The sequence below is a fragment of the Chaetura pelagica genome, unplaced genomic scaffold (assembly GCF_000747805.2).
Source record: "Chaetura pelagica isolate M959 unplaced genomic scaffold, ChaPel_1.0 scaffold246, whole genome shotgun sequence".
Lineage (NCBI taxonomy): Eukaryota > Metazoa > Chordata > Aves > Apodiformes > Apodidae > Chaetura > Chaetura pelagica.
Window position 1 is genome coordinate 2,787,696 of NW_009953647.1, and position 20,826 is coordinate 2,808,521.

At 36.4% G+C, this 20,826-nt stretch overlaps 1 protein-coding gene across 1 annotated transcript in view; it reads right to left on the minus strand.

Moving 5' to 3' along the window:
- Positions 1-105: 105 nt before the first annotated feature.
- The window catches only part of DENND1B (DENN/MADD domain containing 1B), a 152,606-nt gene continuing 131,885 nt past the window's right edge, over positions 106-20,826 (minus strand). Inside the window, exons 19-25 of the mRNA XM_009999938.1 lie at positions 20,451-20,561; positions 7,744-7,826; positions 6,342-6,558; positions 4,627-5,065; positions 3,701-3,731; positions 1,932-2,148; positions 106-657 (exon numbers count right to left, since the gene is read on the minus strand). Of these exons, the coding sequence (XP_009998240.1) occupies positions 106-657; positions 1,932-2,148; positions 3,701-3,731; positions 4,627-5,065; positions 6,342-6,558; positions 7,744-7,826; positions 20,451-20,561 (1,650 nt within the window). The remainder of the gene's footprint in view (positions 658-1,931; positions 2,149-3,700; positions 3,732-4,626; positions 5,066-6,341; positions 6,559-7,743; positions 7,827-20,450; positions 20,562-20,826) is intronic.

Sequence of the window (20,826 nt, forward strand, 5' to 3'; positions counted from 1 at the left end):
TCCTTTTTCAACTTTTGGTTATCATGTTATATGGAGTTATATGGCGTCCTGAGTAGTCTCCCTTTAAATTCTGATGGGAGTCAAGTTTCCCTTCTCATAGTTTTCTTATGTTTTATTTCCCCTGCTACTGCTGGATAAGCTATCTTCTGAAATATTTAAACCATAGTGAAAAGCAGAGCTCAGTTTACACAATGACACCACTTCTTGAAGAAGCCCACCCTCTTCTGGAGTTTCATTTCCTTTCTTCCTGTCTTTCTCCCAAGGGACCAGAATGGATGGATCTTGAGCAAGACTTGCTGAGAGCTGACCTTCTGAGGTATTGCTTAGTGTTTCATTCTGCTCAGCATACTTATAGGAAGAATAACCTGCTTTGAAACTTTCCAGAGAAGCAAACTGGGGACTTGATCGCAATAGAGATGGCGTTGTCATACTTTTGGTGTCCATCTTCTCAGCAACAAATGTTTTACCACTACTTTCTTCTTCCAGCCTTGAGAGAGATTCTCTGTGGCCACCAGAAGAAACTGGCTTCCTTGGTGATGGAGGGAGCTGCTTCCCATGGAGCACACTGTCATCCTGACCAAGGTTCCACTCTGCTTGATCATTAGCATTGCTGCAGAGCAGGGTAAGGTTGCTCTCACTGGGTGCATTCGACTTGTTCTGAAAGAAAGAACATGTGTTTATAGTTAATGTTACAAGAGATGTCTCTACACTGGTACTTTTGAAACAAAAAAGCTATAGTGGATTTTTTGTGTTCCTAAATCATGGATTCCTTTTGGGGTTAAACGATTCAAAACAACAATGTTTGTTGGGGTTTTTTTACACTTCCTCACCAGAACTCTGTCTCTCTTACCCTAAGGATCTCCTTTTGTGTAGAGGAAGGATTTCTGCCTCCCCTGTCCATTAAGGCTTTGCACAAGCACTTTTGACAGCGAATAAAGACACATTTTGCTGGTTTGTACCCATAATAAGAGGAGGAGCTGGACTAAAACACTAAAACTAAAACCAGATGGCATTTCCTTTTTGCTTCAGTAATTAATTATACCAATTTTTAATATTAAATTTTTTTGCCAAACAAACCAAACAGGACATTTTATTAATGTGACTCTTTTGTGATACTCAGAAAATTTTACAAGCTTTTCAAACACTTGCATCGGAATTTACTATTCCAGTATTCTATATATATTCTATTATATATATATAATAGAATATATATTATTCACTGGAATAGTAAATTCCGATGCAAGTGTTTGAAAAGCTTGTAAAATTTTCTGAGTATCACAAAAGAGTCACATTAATAAAATGTCCTGTTTGGTTTGTTTGGCAAAAAAATTTAATATTAAAAATTGGTATAATTAATTACTGAAGCAAAAAGGAAATGCCATCTGGTTTTAGTTTTAGTGTTTGATCAAGAAGCCCTTTTAGAAAGTTCTGGAGTACTATTCTAGCAGTGTTTCAGGTGCAGTTACCACACAGATCTCATGATTTAACCAAGACGGAAACATCACCATATCAGTAAGTCTAGTTTGAGAATGCAAAGTGAGAATGGAAATAAATATCTTCTGAACCACACTAAAAAGACTTAAAACCAGCTCTGGGAGTACCAGATTGAACAGCCAAATACAGCACTAAACTATTTGATCATGTAAATTACTACGTTATTCACAGGACTATGTATGGTTACTGTTAAAGGGGAAAAGTACTGTTGCAAGATGATGAATAAACTGGCCAAAGGTGTAATCAATCTCTTGGTTGGCAAAAAGCCATCATGCAGTTGCCAGCATGGGTGTACTTCTACGTAGCCCTAGGAAGAGACAGTAGGAATTCCAAGGACTGTGCTGCAGTGTCTAAGCTGTATGTTCTTGAATCCACAAGTACTGGATTCCATTATAAAGAGACTGGAGTTGTTTTTCAACAGAAAGCAGAAGACTAACCTCAGTCTTGTAATCAATGTCATCCATTGACCTAAAAAAATCCAGGCTCTTTGCTCCTGAGAGCTTTCCTTGATCTGAACTGTGTGTGCTCAGCGTGTCCAAAATCTCCCCAAGCAAGTCCATTTCTCCTTGATGCTGAGGAGTTATTCCAGTTTCACCAGAATCATCACTATCATAAAAGTAAGCAGAAGCTTCTTCACTGTCTTCTGATGATAACCTGAAAACAAAATTTGGTCACCAGCTAGTAACACAAAAGCTATTTTATTACAGACACTTCTGAAAGTCGAAGAATGTCTTCCAAGTCTTCTGAGAGGAAACATAAATGCAGAATTTGTTCCTACTCAAGAATATTCCTAAGCACAGATGTAAGATAGATACATGTATATTATGCAGATACAGTTACTGTTAGCTGGAAATCCTGTTTCCTAACTTCAAGTCACCTTCAATATGGCTTCCAAAAACTTCCCTCTACTTCTAAGTTATTCCAAAACTGGTTCCTCTTTCCCCGTATCTACACCTTATATTTAGGTCAGCGTTGCTACACCTCTCCAGCTGACCTAGTCACACAATTTGTTCTAGGGGCAAAACTCTCATACTTCAAAAAATCTTCTATGGTCATATGACCAGATTGACCGGAGCCCTGCCTATCTGCAAGGAGAACTGGTGCTTTTGGCTCTTATTTTCTATTTCATTAATTGCATTATCTTTACCTCTGACCCCCATACTACTGCAGTCTTTCCCTCTCTCTGTCTCTCCAGTATATTAGTAACCACTGATTTTAAAAAAGTATTTCTGGAGGCTCATTCTTAATGATAAGCACTGACCCAGTCCTTCTTGTTCTGGAACAAGCTGAAATTTTTGTATTACCAAAGCCAAGGTCTCACTCCACTGCATCTCTTTGGTAAAGCATCAAGCACTTCCCCTGTAATGATATGGATCCACACCCTTAGTTCAGCTGCTTAGTTCAAGCAATCAAAAAAACACTTTTGATTTGTGTTAGTTAAAAGGAAAATTTACTCATAAATCTCAATAGGCAACTCATATTAAACTTTGCAGAAAACTCGTCATTCATGTTAAAGAGGAAAAGGAATAAAAAAGGTTTCTGACATGAGTTTAGAAGAGTAGAAGAGCATTCTTCTCAGGCACAGTTCATTTTATACTTGTGAGTTACTTCTGCCAACTGCATTGCAAATACCCTTCAAGGCTGATGATTCCAATCTCCTGAGACTTACTTCATGCCTTTCCTGTCCTGAGCTATCATGGAGGACAACGTATGTATCGAAAGCTGGAAGAGTGGAAAAAGAAAAGAGGAGGAAAATTTAAAAAAATAAATCCGTATCTTGCTCCACACAGCAGCAAGAATTTTCAGACTTTAAAAATATCCAAATATTCCTCAGGAATGCTGCCAGAAGAAAGCCAAATGCTTGTTCTAAATACACTAATTATCAAGTCAATTTTTTCACCTTCACTGGATTTAGAAAGTGATTTTTGGTTGTTCAGCTTAGCTAAAAAGGAGAGTTGGGTACATGCAGTCTCAAGCTGAATCTGCAATTTTAGTTTTCTAGTGTTACAAGTAATTTTCAGTCATGACTCTTTGATCATTTAACTAAATGTGACTTCTAAGGAACAGTAGTTCAATCTACCTCTGAAAAGATAGTTAATAAAAATGGGAAGAAAATAGTTCAGAAGAGGCACAACTTAGTTTTAAACACTATTACACTGTATAAAATAAAAAATAATAGAAATCTGTCAATGCCACTTACACTCACCTTTCTGAAATTTTTATGTGAAATACTCTACCTAGGGAAACGGGATAGTATGCCCTTAAAGTGTCTTAGTTGTAAACAGAAGTTAATAGCATCACATTATAATTATCACTTCATGTACTTTACAGAAGAAAGAAAAGCATGTGCTACCTTTTTGAAGTCTGGAAGACAGGGCCACAGTTTTAGTTTGGGGTAAGTTCCAAGTTATATTCACATGAAATTCCTCATTCTAAAAAAGTTTCCTTTCACCCCTGCTTTGCTGAAGCAAATTCTTGCCATGGAAAATAATTATTGCTGTTTTGTAGATTTGCATTCACCTTCTAAGACAGTTAAACCTCTTCTCAAAAGATTAAGGCAATTATTATTCATTACAAATACTAACAATTGTACATTTCAGACAAATCAGATTGCTCTGTTCATTTCATGCTTAATGGGACGAATACAGTACCTTCAAAACCTGGTTAGCTGTTAGGTGATACCTTTCCTGTTGCTCAAAGGAAGCAAACGCTATGAAGCACCATACGCTTGCTGTATTTTTAACACAGAGACTAACTAGTACCTGATTTAAGAGTGCATTGATACATTTAGTTCCATTTTGTGGACAGAACTATAGCCAAAAAATGAACTGGGTAAACACAGAAGTGATGTCCCAATGGCAGAAAATGCATACTCAACTGAAGAGAGTTATTTTTATAATCTAAGATCTCTTATTCCTTTTTCAACTTTTGGTTATCATGTTATATGGAGTTATATGGCGTCCTGAGTAGTCTCCCTTTAAATTCTGATGGGAGTCAAGTTTCCCTTCTCATAGTTTTCTTATGTTTTATTTCCCCTGCTACTGCTGGATAAGCTATCTTCTGAAATATTTAAACCATAGTGAAAAGCAGAGCTCAGTTTACACAATGACACCACTTCTTGAAGAAGCCCACCCTCTTCTGGAGTTTCATTTCCTTTCTTCCTGTCTTTCTCCCAAGGGACCAGAATGGATGGATCTTGAGCAAGACTTGCTGAGAGCTGACCTTCTGAGGTATTGCTTAGTGTTTCATTCTGCTCAGCATACTTATAGGAAGAATAACCTGCTTTGAAACTTTCCAGAGAAGCAAACTGGGGACTTGATCGCAATAGAGATGGCGTTGTCATACTTTTGGTGTCCATCTTCTCAGCAACAAATGTTTTACCACTACTTTCTTCTTCCAGCCTTGAGAGAGATTCTCTGTGGCCACCAGAAGAAACTGGCTTCCTTGGTGATGGAGGGAGCTGCTTCCCATGGAGCACACTGTCATCCTGACCAAGGTTCCACTCTGCTTGATCATTAGCATTGCTGCAGAGCAGGGTAAGGTTGCTCTCACTGGGTGCATTCGACTTGTTCTGAAAGAAAGAACATGTGTTTATAGTTAATGTTACAAGAGATGTCTCTACACTGGTACTTTTGAAACAAAAAAGCTATAGTGGATTTTTTGTGTTCCTAAATCATGGATTCCTTTTGGGGTTAAATGATTCAAAACAACAATGTTTGTTGGGGTTTTTTTACACTTCCTCACCAGAACTCTGTCTCTCTTACCCTAAGGATCTCCTTTTGTGTAGAGGAAGGATTTCTGCCTCCCCTGTCCATTAAGGCTTTGCACAAGCACTTTTGACAGCGAATAAAGACACATTTTGCTGGTTTGTACCCATAATAAGAGGAGGAGCTGGACTAAAACACTAAAACTAAAACCAGATGGCATTTCCTTTTTGCTTCAGTAATTAATTATACCAATTTTTAATATTAAATTTTTTTGCCAAACAAACCAAACAGGACATTTTATTAATGTGACTCTTTTGTGATACTCAGAAAATTTTACAAGCTTTTCAAACACTTGCATCGGAATTTACTATTCCAGTATTCTATATATATTCTATTATATAAATATAATAGAATATATATTATTCTACTCTATAAATATTCTACTATAGGATCCCTTTCAGCAAAAGTAAAAATTGAACAGCTGATATGAGCTGTAATTCAAAACCACATTTTTTTTTACTAACATCACAGCAATCACTTGGTGAGAGTTTTAAACTTGTAGGTAAGGAGTTTGCTTACACTACAGGCCCTGTGCAACTCTACCTAAAAAAGGATCAAGAAGCCCTTTTAGAAAGTTCTGGAGTACTATTCTAGCAGTGTTTCAGGTGCAGTTACCACACAGATCTCATGATTTAACCAAGACGGAAACATCACCATATCAGTAAGTCTAGTTTGAGAATGCAAAGTGAGAATGGAAATAAATATCTTCTGAACCACACTAAAAAGACTTAAAACCAGCTCTGGGAGTACCAGATTGAACAGCCAAATACAGCACTAAACTATTTGATCATGTAAATTACTACGTTATTCACAGGACTATGTATGGTTACTGTTAAAGGGGAAAAGTACTGTTGCAAGATGATGAATAAACTGGCCAAAGGTGTAATCAATCTCTTGGTTGGCAAAAAGCCATCATGCAGTTGCCAGCATGGGTGTACTTCTACGTAGCCCTAGGAAGAGACAGTAGGAATTCCAAGGACTGTGCTGCAGTGTCTAAGCTGTATGTTCTTGAATCCACAAGTACTGGATTCCATTATAAAGAGACTGGAGTTGTTTTTCAACAGAAAGCAGAAGACTAACCTCAGTCTTGTAATCAATGTCATCCATTGACCTAAAAAAATCCAGGCTCTTTGCTCCTGAGAGCTTTCCTTGATCTGAACTGTGTGTGCTCAGCGTGTCCAAAATCTCCCCAAGCAAGTCCATTTCTCCTTGATGCTGAGGAGTTATTCCAGTTTCACCAGAATCATCACTATCATAAAAGTAAGCAGAAGCTTCTTCACTGTCTTCTGATGATAACCTGAAAACAAAATTTGGTCACCAGCTAGTAACACAAAAGCTATTTTATTACAGACACTTCTGAAAGTCGAAGAATGTCTTCCAAGTCTTCTGAGAGGAAACATAAATGCAGAATTTGTTCCTACTCAAGAATATTCCTAAGCACAGATGTAAGATAGATACATGTATATTATGCAGATACAGTTACTGTTAGCTGGAAATCCTGTTTCCTAACTTCAAGTCACCTTCAATATGGCTTCCAAAAACTTCCCTCTACTTCTAAGTTATTCCAAAACTGGTTCCTCTTTCCCCGTATCTACACCTTATATTTAGGTCAGCGTTGCTACACCTCTCCAGCTGACCTAGTCACACAATTTGTTCTAGGGGCAAAACTCTCATACTTCAAAAAATCTTCTATGGTCATATGACCAGATTGACCGGAGCCCTGCCTATCTGCAAGGAGAACTGGTGCTTTTGGCTCTTATTTTCTATTTCATTAATTGCATTATCTTTACCTCTGACCCCCATACTACTGCAGTCTTTCCCTATCTCTGTCTCTCCAGAATATTACTACAAAGGGTATTTCCATGGCTCACTGTTTTAATAATATCCTTTGAACACTTCAGGAGCTCCCTCTTCCCCAGTGCATCATGGCTTAAGTTGCTTGACTTTACTTTAAAGATCCTTCATGTTTTATATCCGTATGTTTATTACAAAAAATTGTCCCCTGAATTCAATCAGAGTATGCATCAATGCAGCTTAAGCCTCAATATAGGATTTCCCTTTAATTCAAACATAGGGAGACTCACAAGGCAGTATTTATCTTCCAGATCCTTTAGAAAACTTTCTATTACCATGACAACAAGATAAGACTTAAAGAATAGATTAGTGAGGTCACTGCCAACCATGTTGGTAAATATTATTTTGCTGTTTCTTTGTGTATGTAGCCTATCTTTTTATCTTGAGTCTGTGAAGACTGAGGATTATGTCAAGCTCTTATAGGCAGTATAAATAATGAAAAGACAGAATAGCCTGTCCTTCTTTTTAAAAGCAGATTTAATCCTAAACTACTTGACATCATCTACATCAGGAATCAAGCTGTCATTCTGGACAGGAGAACAAATGCATCACTTGAACCCAGATTTGCTGAGTAACACTAGTTACCCTTTCTCCCATACATACACACACAACCAAACAGGCTTCTTACTTGCTTGTTCTCTCCATTTCATCATCATCATCATCTTCATCCAAGGCAAAATCCTGGTTACTGAGATGCTGGTTGAAACGAGTCTGGAGGATAGAAAATTAACAGTATAATTTTTATTTATTTTTTATATTTCAGCATGACTTATTTGCAGACTAGCAGTCACTTTCCTCATTAAGGCTTCCTGAGCATTTGATGAGGAAAATCACATACCGATCAAGTCTTTTAAAGATTGTTACAAGAGGACATGAAGTTCTCAAGTGTCACAAATTAAAGAGCAAGAGAACATTTTTATTTCATGGCCTATGGAGGATTTTATTAATTATGCAAAGCCTTTAGTGCCTAATTATTTATGCAAACCCTTGATTAGCAGAAGACTGGCTATTGGAGGAAAAGCATCACTCAAGTCTACTACTTACCTTTTCTTGCAAGTGTAGGACAACAAGCACTGTGGTTTGCTACTTTCTCATATAAATATTTGTCAATTTTTGGTTGATGTGTTGAGCATGAAAAGAAATGCAATTTTGAAGCAGCAAAACCAAAAGAAGTCAGGAGCCTCTTCACATAGCTATATTGATAGTAGGCTGTTAAACAGAATTGCCAGCTAAGTAGTATGCCAGCTGTGCATCATGAATGCCTTTGTGCAGGACCATTTACTGAAATCACTCAGAGCATCCCATGCAGAGCTTGTGTAGAGTAGCTGTGTGTTGTAAATTCATATGCTACTATATAGAGTACCACTAATCTGCTATATCACATTATTAATCAGCAAGCAGAACCAGGCAAAAGATTTCTACAATACTTGAAAAAACACGTGGTTCCTAATGTGTTAAATCAAGTAACAGTTGACAGAAAATGAGACAATTATTAGAATATTAAAAACTATGAAAGAGCCCAAACTAATTTTCATAGTGGGCAAAAGTTATAGGACAGAACACAGAGAAACCAACTACTAAAGTTTTGTACATCTCCTGTGATTTTTTTGTATCAAAACCCCACAAAGATTAACTATGCAGGCAACCACTGAAGAGATTATGAAGTTTGGAAACCGGGAATCTTGGAAAATAATTTAAAGACATATGGACAGAATTTGTACAAAGGGAAAATGAAAAAATTAAAAGTTAGCTAACTTTAAAGAAAATCAAATGCAAGTAAAAAAAGTGCTACTGCCCACATCTCATCATGCAGTTCACCAAATGTCTAAATCTATAACAAGCCTTTACGGGGAAGAAATACGTCCTTAATTTCAGACCACAAGGAGCTTGGAAATCTTGTACTGTGAGGATCTCACTACGTCACCTATTACAGAGGTTGTCAGTGTTCTACATGTACCAAGACACTCTATGTAACTTCACCCCCCCCTTTTGTTGTCAGGAACACCTCAGTGTTCACTCTTCATACATTGACGCATTTGTTCTTGTTTAGCAAGAGAGGATTTAATTAAAGCAGCAAGCTTTGGTTACACTTTCCGTAATTCTTCATCCACAAAGAGGAAACGTGGTTCCTAATGTGTTAAATCAGTTGACAGAAAATGAGACAATTATTAGAGTACTAAAAACTACGAAAGAGCCCAAACTAGTCTTAATACTGGGCAAAAGTTATAGGACAGAACACAGAGAAACCAACTAGTGATATTTATAACTCTTTCCCGGTTTTGTGATTTCTTTGTGTCATTCCCATCAGTGTTGCAATCAATCGCATCCCTGCTTGTAACTAAAGGAGGATTAACCACTCTGCCTCACTTGATATTGTTAATTGGTTATCTACTGATTACTGCCACAACTACAGTCACTGTTTTCGGTTTAAAAAATTGTTGCTTTAAGTATTTATCTTCACTGGGACAATTAAAATATCTTGTTTCTGTAACACTGGTAATTCACTACTTCCCCAAGGAAGTTCTGACATGACATTCATTGTAATTAAAGCTGTAAGCCTGAAACTGACCCTGAGAGGGCAACACTCTGTCTCACTTTTTTTGAATTTACATCAAAATTAGATATTGTCATCACATTTACTTCTAACATCAAGACAAAACTTTGTGGGAAAGAATGTTCATTAAAAATGTTGAGAAATTTCAGAAACAACACCAAAACAGACACTTGTTCATCTGCAGATAGATTAATCGTACAAGATAACATTCACTGGTTAGTTGAAACACTAATGGCTCAAACAACATGGATAGTTAAGGTAAAGGAGAAAAAAAACAACAAAAAAACTTGTGTCTTTGAGAAACAGGAACTGAATAAAATTCATTAGGATCAGCAAACACCATAGGCACAGCAGTGGCCCCTCCCAGCATCTACAAACAGCAATATGCAAGTGTCTTGATGAAAGCAAGAACAACGTCATATAAAGGAATATCACAGAGCACATGTCGATAAACCTAGACCAAAACAAAATAAAACCTTCTAGTTCCTGATGGTCAGAGTCACTCTTTTAAAAAAGATACTTGTTATCAAATTTAAATGCTTAGGGCTACAAAATTATACAAAAAGACTTTCAAGAACTAAATTAAATAAAATGGGATTTACATACAAGGGAAAAAAGGAAAAAGGGAAGGAAAGGAAAATATCTGGCCATAAATAACAACATTCTCCAGAGTTTACAGCCCTGTGAGCTAGCCACGGAGACAACAAGCAACACATGTTTTTGAATAGGTGACTTTCCTCTAGGAGCCGTAATAAAAACGATTGCAAGGGAGGGGTATGTCCAGACTACTTTGCAAAGAAAGAAAAAGAAAGAAAGAAACTCTTAATAAATTCCAAAAGGAGAACCATAAATCTTTTTCAGTGCTCCACTAGGCAATGTGACATAGTATGTGCACCTGCAAAACCTGTCAAAATCATTTAAGAAGTCCTTCCATTACTGACGTACCCTGCTGTTTGCAGTTATTTAAGCTTTTAATTTCTGTCTTTTCTGCATTTTGAAGTGTGTAACCTTTTTTATACCTTTTTATGAAAAAAGGACAGACTTCTGTTTCCTTCCTGATCAGCATTCTAATAACAACCAGACCATTTAAATTTATTACTGCAAGAAATGATACGGTAACACTCCTTTCTTGCTGCACCAGAACTTTATAAAGTCTTAATAGACTGCTGTCATACTTTTTTTTTCTTCTATAAAATAAAACAACAAACTTCTTCAAAGCACTCAGTTGTTTTGGTTTTCCCAACTAGTTCTGCTTACATAATAATGCTTTTATTTGATGTATCTGCTCTATATCAAACATGAACAGGGTTTCAATTTTTGCTATTTAAATATTTTCTCATCTTTAGGCACCGCACATCACAAGAACTCATCTCTTGTCTTGCTTGGAAGGTAAGAGTGTTTAACTAATTAAACACATTCTCCACAAGCCACTGTTGAACCATCAAGCCTGTGTGTAAATTTCAGCAAAGGAACAAGTGCAGCTGCTGTGAGAATTTATGTCCTTTTTGTATAGGTTTGGTTTCTGCCCAACTTCAGAATCTTAGTGTCGCAAGCCAACAACACTGAAACCAGAAAAAGAAGGTCCTGACAGTATAAACACAGGGAGAATCAAATAAATCAAACACAACACATCCTTAAACAGTCTTCCACTTGCTGGTAGCCTCACAAAATGTACTGACGTGGCATAAAAATGTAAACAAAATACATGAATGTTAAAGGATTTTCATTACATTGGTTACATTCTGGATTGGGCACAAAAGTCAGTCTTTGAAATGTCAGCTTTTTATGTAATGCTAGAGGTTTCAGAAGCACAGCTTTCTGGAATGACTGCTTATTGATCAATCATACGGCAGGAAGTTTAACAAGGCTGCTGCTATTAATTGTCCTCAAAGTGAGAAACAATCTTCTGATAAATGAATCATGTGTAATTTCACATTTACTGGCTACTCAATACATCAGCACTTATAAATTTTCAAGAAGGGAAAAATATCTACAATGGTTTAAATCTCTGAAGTACTGTGTCCTTTTTCTTAAAAATACCAAAGATTATTCATTCAGTACAAGAAGCAAAACAAATACATGTCCGCTATTATTTATGAGTCAGTATTCTATTTTACCTATTCTCCTCTACAACCCAATCACAGACGTATGGCTTCACCTCCAGTAGAGAAGCAAAAGATCTCTCAGTCAAACTTTCTAGTTAAGCACTTTCTAGTTAACCTGCTGCTCTTTTCCAGTTAAAGACTGTGGTATAAAGCAATAGGTACTCTAATCCCAGGAAAGTACTTGTGTTACACATCAGCCACAAGAGCTGAGGCTGACAGGGGAAGAGGGAAAGCAGAGAGATAAAGAAGAAATAGACTTTCTAAACTTTCTTTTCTTCAATACCCCTCTTTTTCTGGGAATTTTTTCAGAAATAGTTCTGCTTTTCTCTAAAATAAGAAATAATCTTCCATTCTCTATGTAGAATCGCAGGCCGTTTTTCCCTCAGGAAGCCTATACCACCTCCTGGCCCTCTGAATCAGACTCAGACCCCTGAGCCAGATCTCACTCATTCTCAGTGGTACAGAGGCTGTTCTTAGCAAAACCAGCCCATTTCAGCTGACACCCTGTGGCACCATGCCACAAGTCACCCTCACTGCAAAGAGGACACCATCCAAAGGCTTTACTTTATTGGCAATAAGCAGAAGTGTTAGTCTTCTAAAACAGGACAGGGAGATTCTCAGTGACATTAGGTACAACTAAAGTGAGCAGCTCTTTTAAAAAGAGGCATTCTTTAGTGGACTTTAACTGCAGATGATTTTAAGAATCAGACTCAGCAGGTAGAACTTCCAGTTACAAAAACAAACTAAGAAAAATATCAGTTATTTTCCCTTTCTGATGGTTATTAATACCCTAGGTTTACTGAGTCATTAGATGGAAGGGAAATGACAGGATGGAGAGCTCAGTGAGTCACAGTACAGACAGGAGCAAGCAGATAAAGGGGGAATGCGTGGCAGAAAATAAAAGCTAGTTCATGTCTATATGCACAAAGACATGTGAGTGTCCATATCCACAAAGGCAGAAAAGGGACAATGTTTTAGAGGTAACAGGAAAGTCAGGAGGCCTGGAAGTAATTCAGGTACACAAGTGTATGATCTGTGAATCATAAGCAAGTAAAGTAGAGATTACTGGTTCAATCGGTCTTCTGGCTAAAAAGTGCATCAAATCTTTACATCAGCAGAGTTACCTCATGGTAAAATTGCTGCTGGAAGTGGTTTGAAGATCACATGACTTTTCTGAAAGAAAACTTTCCAAAATCACTGATGTTTGAATACACAGTGTGAATGTGACCTTGGACACAAACATCATATAGCTCCAGACTTCAAGATTTAATCAAAAACACCGAATGGCGCACAACTTTAGACAAAACCTGAGCAGTATTCAGGTGGGAGAGGTGGAGGTTGATGGTTGGACATGGTGATCTCAGAGGTCTTTTCCAACCATGACAACTCTGTGATTCTGTGAACTCTGTCCATCAGCCCTATGGACAATGGAAGAACCTACGTGAGGGAGGCTCTGTGTTCAATACAGACATAGTAATCACATTTGCCTTAGAAACAGAAATATCGACTTGGAGTACATTTCCGTCCAAGGCTTCCAGTCCCTCCCCCTGACTGACACTAGGCATCTTGTGCTCAACAAAGGTGGTCTTTGTCTACAAGGTGTTGGGGGACATAGATGGCACATACTAGATTTGAGTGCTATTCACTAATTTCTTGTATTTCTTGTATTTTAGGGCCTAAACTAGACAATAAACTGTGGGAGAGAAGTGCCATCAGGATGCAATCTAGATGCTTGTGGACTGAGTTGCCCTCTGGTCATGTACCTCTCTCTCCACTTACTGTGGAAAGTGTCCCTGGTAACACTGCTGCTAACTTCAGTGTTTCAGTAGTGTCTAAAATTAGACAGGTTGAATCTGGGCTTTCACGTGCAGAGGTGCAGATCCCTAAAGGAAAGGCTCTTCCCAATTCTTCTACTCTCTCCTTTGGCCCCAGGCCAAACTTTATTCTTTAATTGAACATTTTTGTTAATTTTTTTCACTCTTAGGTACATGATTAGAGAGAGAAAGAAAAGGTTAAGGAATATACAGTACTAATGCTTAAGTTTTATACATAAGGTTGTGCTCTTCAAACTTTCAGGCCTGAAGGCAAAAGCAACATGGAAGTTAGGACACAGGTCCTAACCACTGGCTGACAGTTCTTCTGGCTACCTGCTTTGGGCAGGTAGAACCAAAACAACCGGTGGAAGACAGAAGATACACAGTAACTGAAAACAGAAGATACCACTGTTACATTAAGATGTCATTAAATACTCCTGATGAAAAAAATTAATCCGGTTATTTCAATTAACTACTAAGGACAGATAGGTGAATCCAGTTTTGAAGGTACTTTGTGAAATAGCATTTTTCAGATCCTTCAGAATAAAGAAACCTTGGTGTGGTTTGTTTGTTGAAGAGAGATCCTTAAAAAGGCTGCCTTCCTATTTATTAAAAACGAAAATAGGTGACAATAACAGACAGCAAAAGCATCTGCACACTTTTAGCTTGTCTAAATATCTCTCCCAGAGGCAGATGTGCTGATGACTTTGCCCTGAAAAACCAAGCATTCACTAAATGCTCACAGGGTAACAAAAATTCCAGAGTGATTTCCTGACCATTACCCTAGCTTTTCATTTTTTTATTTTTTTTTTTTTAAATTGTAATCATGGTCATCAGTGGAGAGATTTCTCAAGTAGTGTTTACTTTAAAACTCAAACAGGCAGCCACAAGGTTTACCCTGGTTTATGGGTGCAGAATGAACAGCAGAACTCTGCTGCAGAGACTTGCAATGGTCCTTTGCTTAAAACTATGGTGAGAAGAGATCAGGGCAGAGAAGAGGAAAGAGCTCACATTAATAAAAATAATGAAATAAAAAGGTTTACAAACTTATACTGCTTCTTTTTTCTTCAGATGTGTTCACTGACTAAATTAAAAACAGTCACTGTTACTGTTTAGAGGCTGTATATACTATTTTCTTCCAGAGGAGGTTTGAGCAATCTTGTAATTATACCTCTATTTAGTAGTGTATATTTCTGAAAATAGTTATGCATTATACGTGAAAAGTATCTAAATGTTTGAGCTGCAGGAAGTCCAGATAATCTTCCAATTAAAAAAAAGTAAAGGAAGTACTGCTTGATTTCTAAGCGGTTTTCTGTAGTAAACAGCAAGGTTTATACAAGACGAAGGACACGTGTGCCTGTACTACTTTGGAAAAGTATCAGAGCCACGAGAGGGCACTCTCGTAATCTGCAATTTGGATTTTTACTGCCTGCTTTTTTTATTTTTAATTAAAAGGCAATCTGACTGTTTTCCAGAAGAGATCTTACTTGACACAGCAAGACAAAAGATTTTTCTCCAAATTACTGGAAGCTAATAATATCTACAATATTTTCAAATTACATCACATTTGCTAAAGAAACAATTTATTAATCAGGCAAAGCTTGCTTCAAAACTGTATTTTGCATAAGAAAAATTATTTATATTAACAATTATCTGTTACTCTTTGTGACATTTGTCAATTTATAATATTTTAGTCAATGAGAGCAGAAGATAGCTCTGGCTAAGTGGCCAGTATTATCTGGGGATGCTAGGCATTGATGTGATCTCAAGCACATCCACTAAATCCAAGTACAGGTAAAGACCCTTAATTAGAGCTTTTATGTTTATGGTATTATTGTGAGGTTGTCTGCAGGTTATTTTTTTTTTTTTCTTGAAAGGGTTCAGTCTCCTTATACCAAATATAAGATAATGCAGTGCTGAATATACAAGCATTTCCCCTCCTCTTTTATGTTCCCAGAAAAAAAAAAAAAAAAAGTCTTCAGAATAACTCTGTCTCACCACCTTTTTCAGCTTAGGAGGGCAATCAGTTACTGGAAGTCCTTTGTAGCTAATAATTATGTCATTTATTTTACTGGCCATTGTAGGGTTACTGATAAATGGGGCACTCCTGAATGTAAGGTTATTCTGAACACATCTTCCTGCCTGACACTTGCTATCTTTGTTGAACAGAAGCCAAGCACACCTACTGCAAGCTGAATTATTATGTAATTACTAGAATATACTACAACAAAAGTGCAAAAGCTACATATGTGATATGCTTTCAAGAATAAAAAAAAAAAATGGTCATTCTCTTCTGTTGGAGAATAATAAGAAAAAAGTTTAAATTAACTTAGCTTTTACTACCTTGTACAAAAAGTGATTTTTAAACCACCTTAGACAGTGTATTTAAACATAGCAAAGTCATGGGAAGTGGTTCACTTGGTTTCTTAGATATAGGAACATTTTAAGTGGTGCTGACACAGAGGGATTCCTGGTAAACCGACACTTAGAATCCAAATGCCCAAGTTTCCATTACAGCTGCAACGCAGTGCATGCCTAAAGGTACAGGTATTACCTACATTTCCTCAGAGACAAGGCAGCATTGCTAACTTGCTAATTATGAAGTGAACTGGTAGTTCTTACCTGGTATTCTGCAAATGCTGAAGAATGTGTTATTAGACACTAAATGCATTAGGGCTATTGACATCCTGAAATGCTCCATTTTTAGTAAGCTACCCTACCACCTGATATAACACTAAAATTACAAAGATCATATTCATGAAATGAAACAGATCTTCCTGGCATTTTACCCAGGCTTATAATAAACACAATATCTTTTTAATAATATATTAATTTGGAACAATTTATAGAACTCTCCCTGCATTTAGATTTCTAACTAGAAATCTGTGTTACCTGGGAGCATATAATGAAACAGAATTAGAAGAGATTATGTAAAAATGGAATGCACCATATTCTAATACATGCACTACAGTACTCCCTCATCAATAGTTAAAGAAACCCAGAAAGATCATTGGCAAAATACCATAAACAGAGCTGAAGTAATCCAATGCTTACATAAATTTTTGTTTTAAAAATTTTAACCGGTAATTTCTAATCTCTTCTATGTTCCTAATTAATGAAGGAGATAAAACATATCAGAGACATATTATTAGGTCTAGGCATGAAACAGTTAATAGCAGTGCACATGCCAAGGTTTTAATAAGGCTTAACAATAAAAAGCTTCAATCCTCCACTTTCACTAGATTTTGTTGTTGTGGTTTTCCCTTGCTTAGGGCAATCCATCTGTTAATGTTGACTCACAATATAGTGAAGCTCGCGCACATATAAAAAGCCTAGAACAGCTAACCTAAGCAGGAGCTAGCTCAAATGAATATTACAGAGATAGAAAAATTCATCTTAGGCAAAGCTTGATGTGTGTGTGTGTGTGTGTGTGTGCATGCACATGCACTCCAGCACATACGAGTACATTCCTATTATTTCTTTTTTTAAGAAAGACTTTCAAATTGCAAATTATAGGAAGGTAAGCTGATCACTACAGTTGTCAATAACACATTCAATGATTTATTCTCCGATTAGGTTTTGACAGCTATTTTATATGCTATAATTTGTTTTGATTTACTATTAATTTTTTAAAGCCTATTGCCAAAATGGAAAAAAAAACACAAAACAAAACAACAAAAACCACTATGACAGCAGTGCTAAAGCTTAGTAAATATTCATTGTTAAAAACAGCTCTGCACTGTGACCAGTGCTGGTACTCTCCCTGGGCCAAACTGGCCTTGTTTTCAATAAAACCAGAGAAGTATCCTTTCCCTTGAGCCCTGTTAGGCTGAGGCTGCAGTTGGAACTGTCATCTTCACACAAAAGCAAAGGGGTTGGGTTTTACAAACGCAAAGCCTAATTGGGAGATCTTCATGGCTGTACTCTTGACATTTATTAAAGCCTCATCAACAAAACAGGAAATAACCGCACTAATTAGCAGACCCACATACAAGCTACTATTTGTTGGGGTATAAGAAGATGCAGTACCTATTGTAGAGGAAACATCCTCCTAGACCCCCAAATCCTGTTATGAACCAATAATGAAAATGACCTTTTACAGTGAAGGAAACTTTTATCTCATACATAACGTTTCAAAGTAAATAAATTTCACAGCATCTCGGATAACTATTACTAAGTATTTATTTATTTACTTGTTTATTTCTGTATTTCCAAGAAGTGGAGAATGAAAAACCCAATGCATGCATCTGAGATGACATAAATATAACACCAAATTAGTTATATTTGCAACTTTAAAATGTTTTGTTATGGAAGAGATAGTATTAAAGTGCTGAAGTGCCTATTGTTTGGAAACTAGATTACTATTAAAAGCAATCTCTCTTTTGTTTGTTTAGGTTTTGGGTGGATATTCAAGCACTGACACTGCAACTTAATCAATATCTGGTCCTTACTTAAAATATATGTCAAAGTGTATAAACTGCACCTTAGCACTATTCTTATGCTCCTATAGACACTCATTGGCACCATTTCAGAAATCTGGACAGAAAGAGTTACAGAACAGAAAGATTAAGCCTGACAACAATAAATGAGGTGAATTTCACAGATTGCTAAATGGCAGATTCAGCACTAAATCAAACAGCCTCTCATACCTATGTACTTGTGAATACAAATATATATATATTTATTTGGAAGTAAAGTATAAAACCACACTTATTCACAAATAACTTGCTTTTATGTTATCTTATTGAAACACTTACCAAGAATAAAAAAAACCCCACAAAAGTAGCAACAGAAGACTACTACTTTTTTAGAAGTATTTTAGTAGTTTGCTTTTGGGGAAGAGGAAAAAGTGGGTGAGTGAGAGGTGAAGGAAACTGTGCAAGAGCCAAGTTCTTGAGGAGTAAATTACCTTTTGCTCCTTCTGGCCCACTGGCTACAGGTGGCACTTGGGAGAAGAGCTTGGGAAAAGACACAGGACCTTCTGTTGGCAGCAGAGCAAAACTGGGGGGCTGTTAGCTACAAGCTTTAAGAGTAAAGAAACCTTGTATGTATACATATAAAATGTATGCGTATGTATACATACAAAACAGGCATGTGCGTATGTTTATATATGCAAACAAAACTAGGGAGTGACATGCACTCCTGTCTTGTTTCCAAAACTAAAAAACAACTGGTAGAAACAGCAGTAGTGATATTACAGTATTTAGCAGTATACAGCTGTACACACACAAAAACATACAGAGGTTAAATTGTTCTGTCCGAACACTGGCCTTCAAAAGAAATGTTTAATTGCACCAAGGTAAATTATAGTCCTTTGTATCCCTAGACTCCTTTATCTACCAGAAGGCAGCACTACCATATCAGTAAATTACTGCAGATTTCTTTAATAAAAGCAATCTGTAAAAATTCACTGACTAGGGGTACGTTTGCTTTATGTATTTACACAGATACACACAATTGCAGATTCAGCTACACCAATCTTTGAATTTTGGCTTATTATGAATTAAAAGCTTCCTAGTGCCTCAGCTTATCATATTATTTTGGTGGAAGAAAAGTTGCTACATATTAAAATGACAGTCACCTATTGGAAACAAGTATTTTCAGTCTCACTTATGTTATTAACATTAGAGATCTATACTTGTACATTCACAGAATTATCTACCTTCTCTTCTGATACCCAGTGAAAAAATCTAGTGTACCTGAAACTACTGAAAGAATGCAGATACCACAATTGCCAGTATATAAAGATACACATAGTTTAACATTTTATTACTGGCCTTAAGAGATCACAAAAACACGTCTGGAATAAAACCTGCCTTAATAATTAAAGCAGAAATCTTTGTATTATTTATAAACCTGCTAAAAATAATTAATACTAGTGGACAATTTCAACATTGTTTAGCAATAATGTGCACCAGTTCTATTTTAAATTTCACAAACTTTATATTTATTGCAGACAAAAACTATCTCAAAACCAAACTGATAAAATAGACAATTCAGGTTTTTATCATAGCAGTTTCTAAAGTAAAAAAACAAACACTGTTAGACCAGCTGGACCAAATTTATATACTTACTTCTTATCGGAAATAGATACACCCATTAACAATCTATACATAAACATTCATTACATATATTAAAACATGTAATAACAACATAAAGATAAAAATACACCCACATATTAAAATATGTACATATGCAGGTATATGTTCCCAGAAAAAAGTATTAAAAATTGTATCAAAATCTTTGAAATAAAACTGTCAAAAAATGAATCCAATCATACTGTAACACTTGCCAAAGTTGAGACACTACACCTGTTACTTCAAATCAAGACTAGAAAGGATTAGAGGACAAAAGGACAAGAAACTGGCACTGTATTAACTAGTTGACTTATTAATAAAATAATAAATTATAACTGAGCTCGGGTAAAAGCTGAACGACTGCCAAATGAATTTATTAGAAATGCAAAATTAAATGTGCCCCACCATAAGAAACTAAAAATCATACCTTAACCCAGATCTGTGAATAGACCAGAATGTATTTGCTATGAGAAGTCTTTATGAAAAACAGTATTTAAGAATTAAATCTCAGGTCCATACTTATAAATCTCCTTTTTTTCTCCCCCTTCTCTTCAGGGATGAAATACAACTAATATTGCTCTTCCATTCAGAAAGTATAGCAGTCTTTCTATAAACACAGCCTTTTAATCACACTATGCAAACACAGACCTTACGAAAAAAAAAACACCAAAGCCAGAATCTACTCAGAAAACAACCTCAAACAGATTCACTGATGTGTTACTGTAAGTGCCAAACAAATTTCCTCATGTGCACAAGAATAAGGACAGAAGTTTCAGGTGTCTTACCTGTGCCAGCCTTCGTTTTTCCGAGTTCTCTCTTTTCTCATAATGTAATGTGTAGACAGGAGCAGCCCGTACTGCACCAGCACTGCAACTTCCATACTCTCCTTCACTCTCCTACAACAAAACAGTTTTAAATTCCTTTATTTATAATCATTATCTGCCAATGTACTCTCCACGTTATGCATGCAGAATGCATTCAAAATTATCTTGCCACACTCTACTACTGTCATGAAAATACCATCTGTAGTATGAAAATCAGATTTAGCTTTTCAGGAAGCTGAATTATCAACACTGTCATTTAAAAGATTAATTGTTCAAATGTCTAGGAAATATTTTTGAAAGTTTTCTTAAAATAGCATAAAATATATTTAAAAATGGT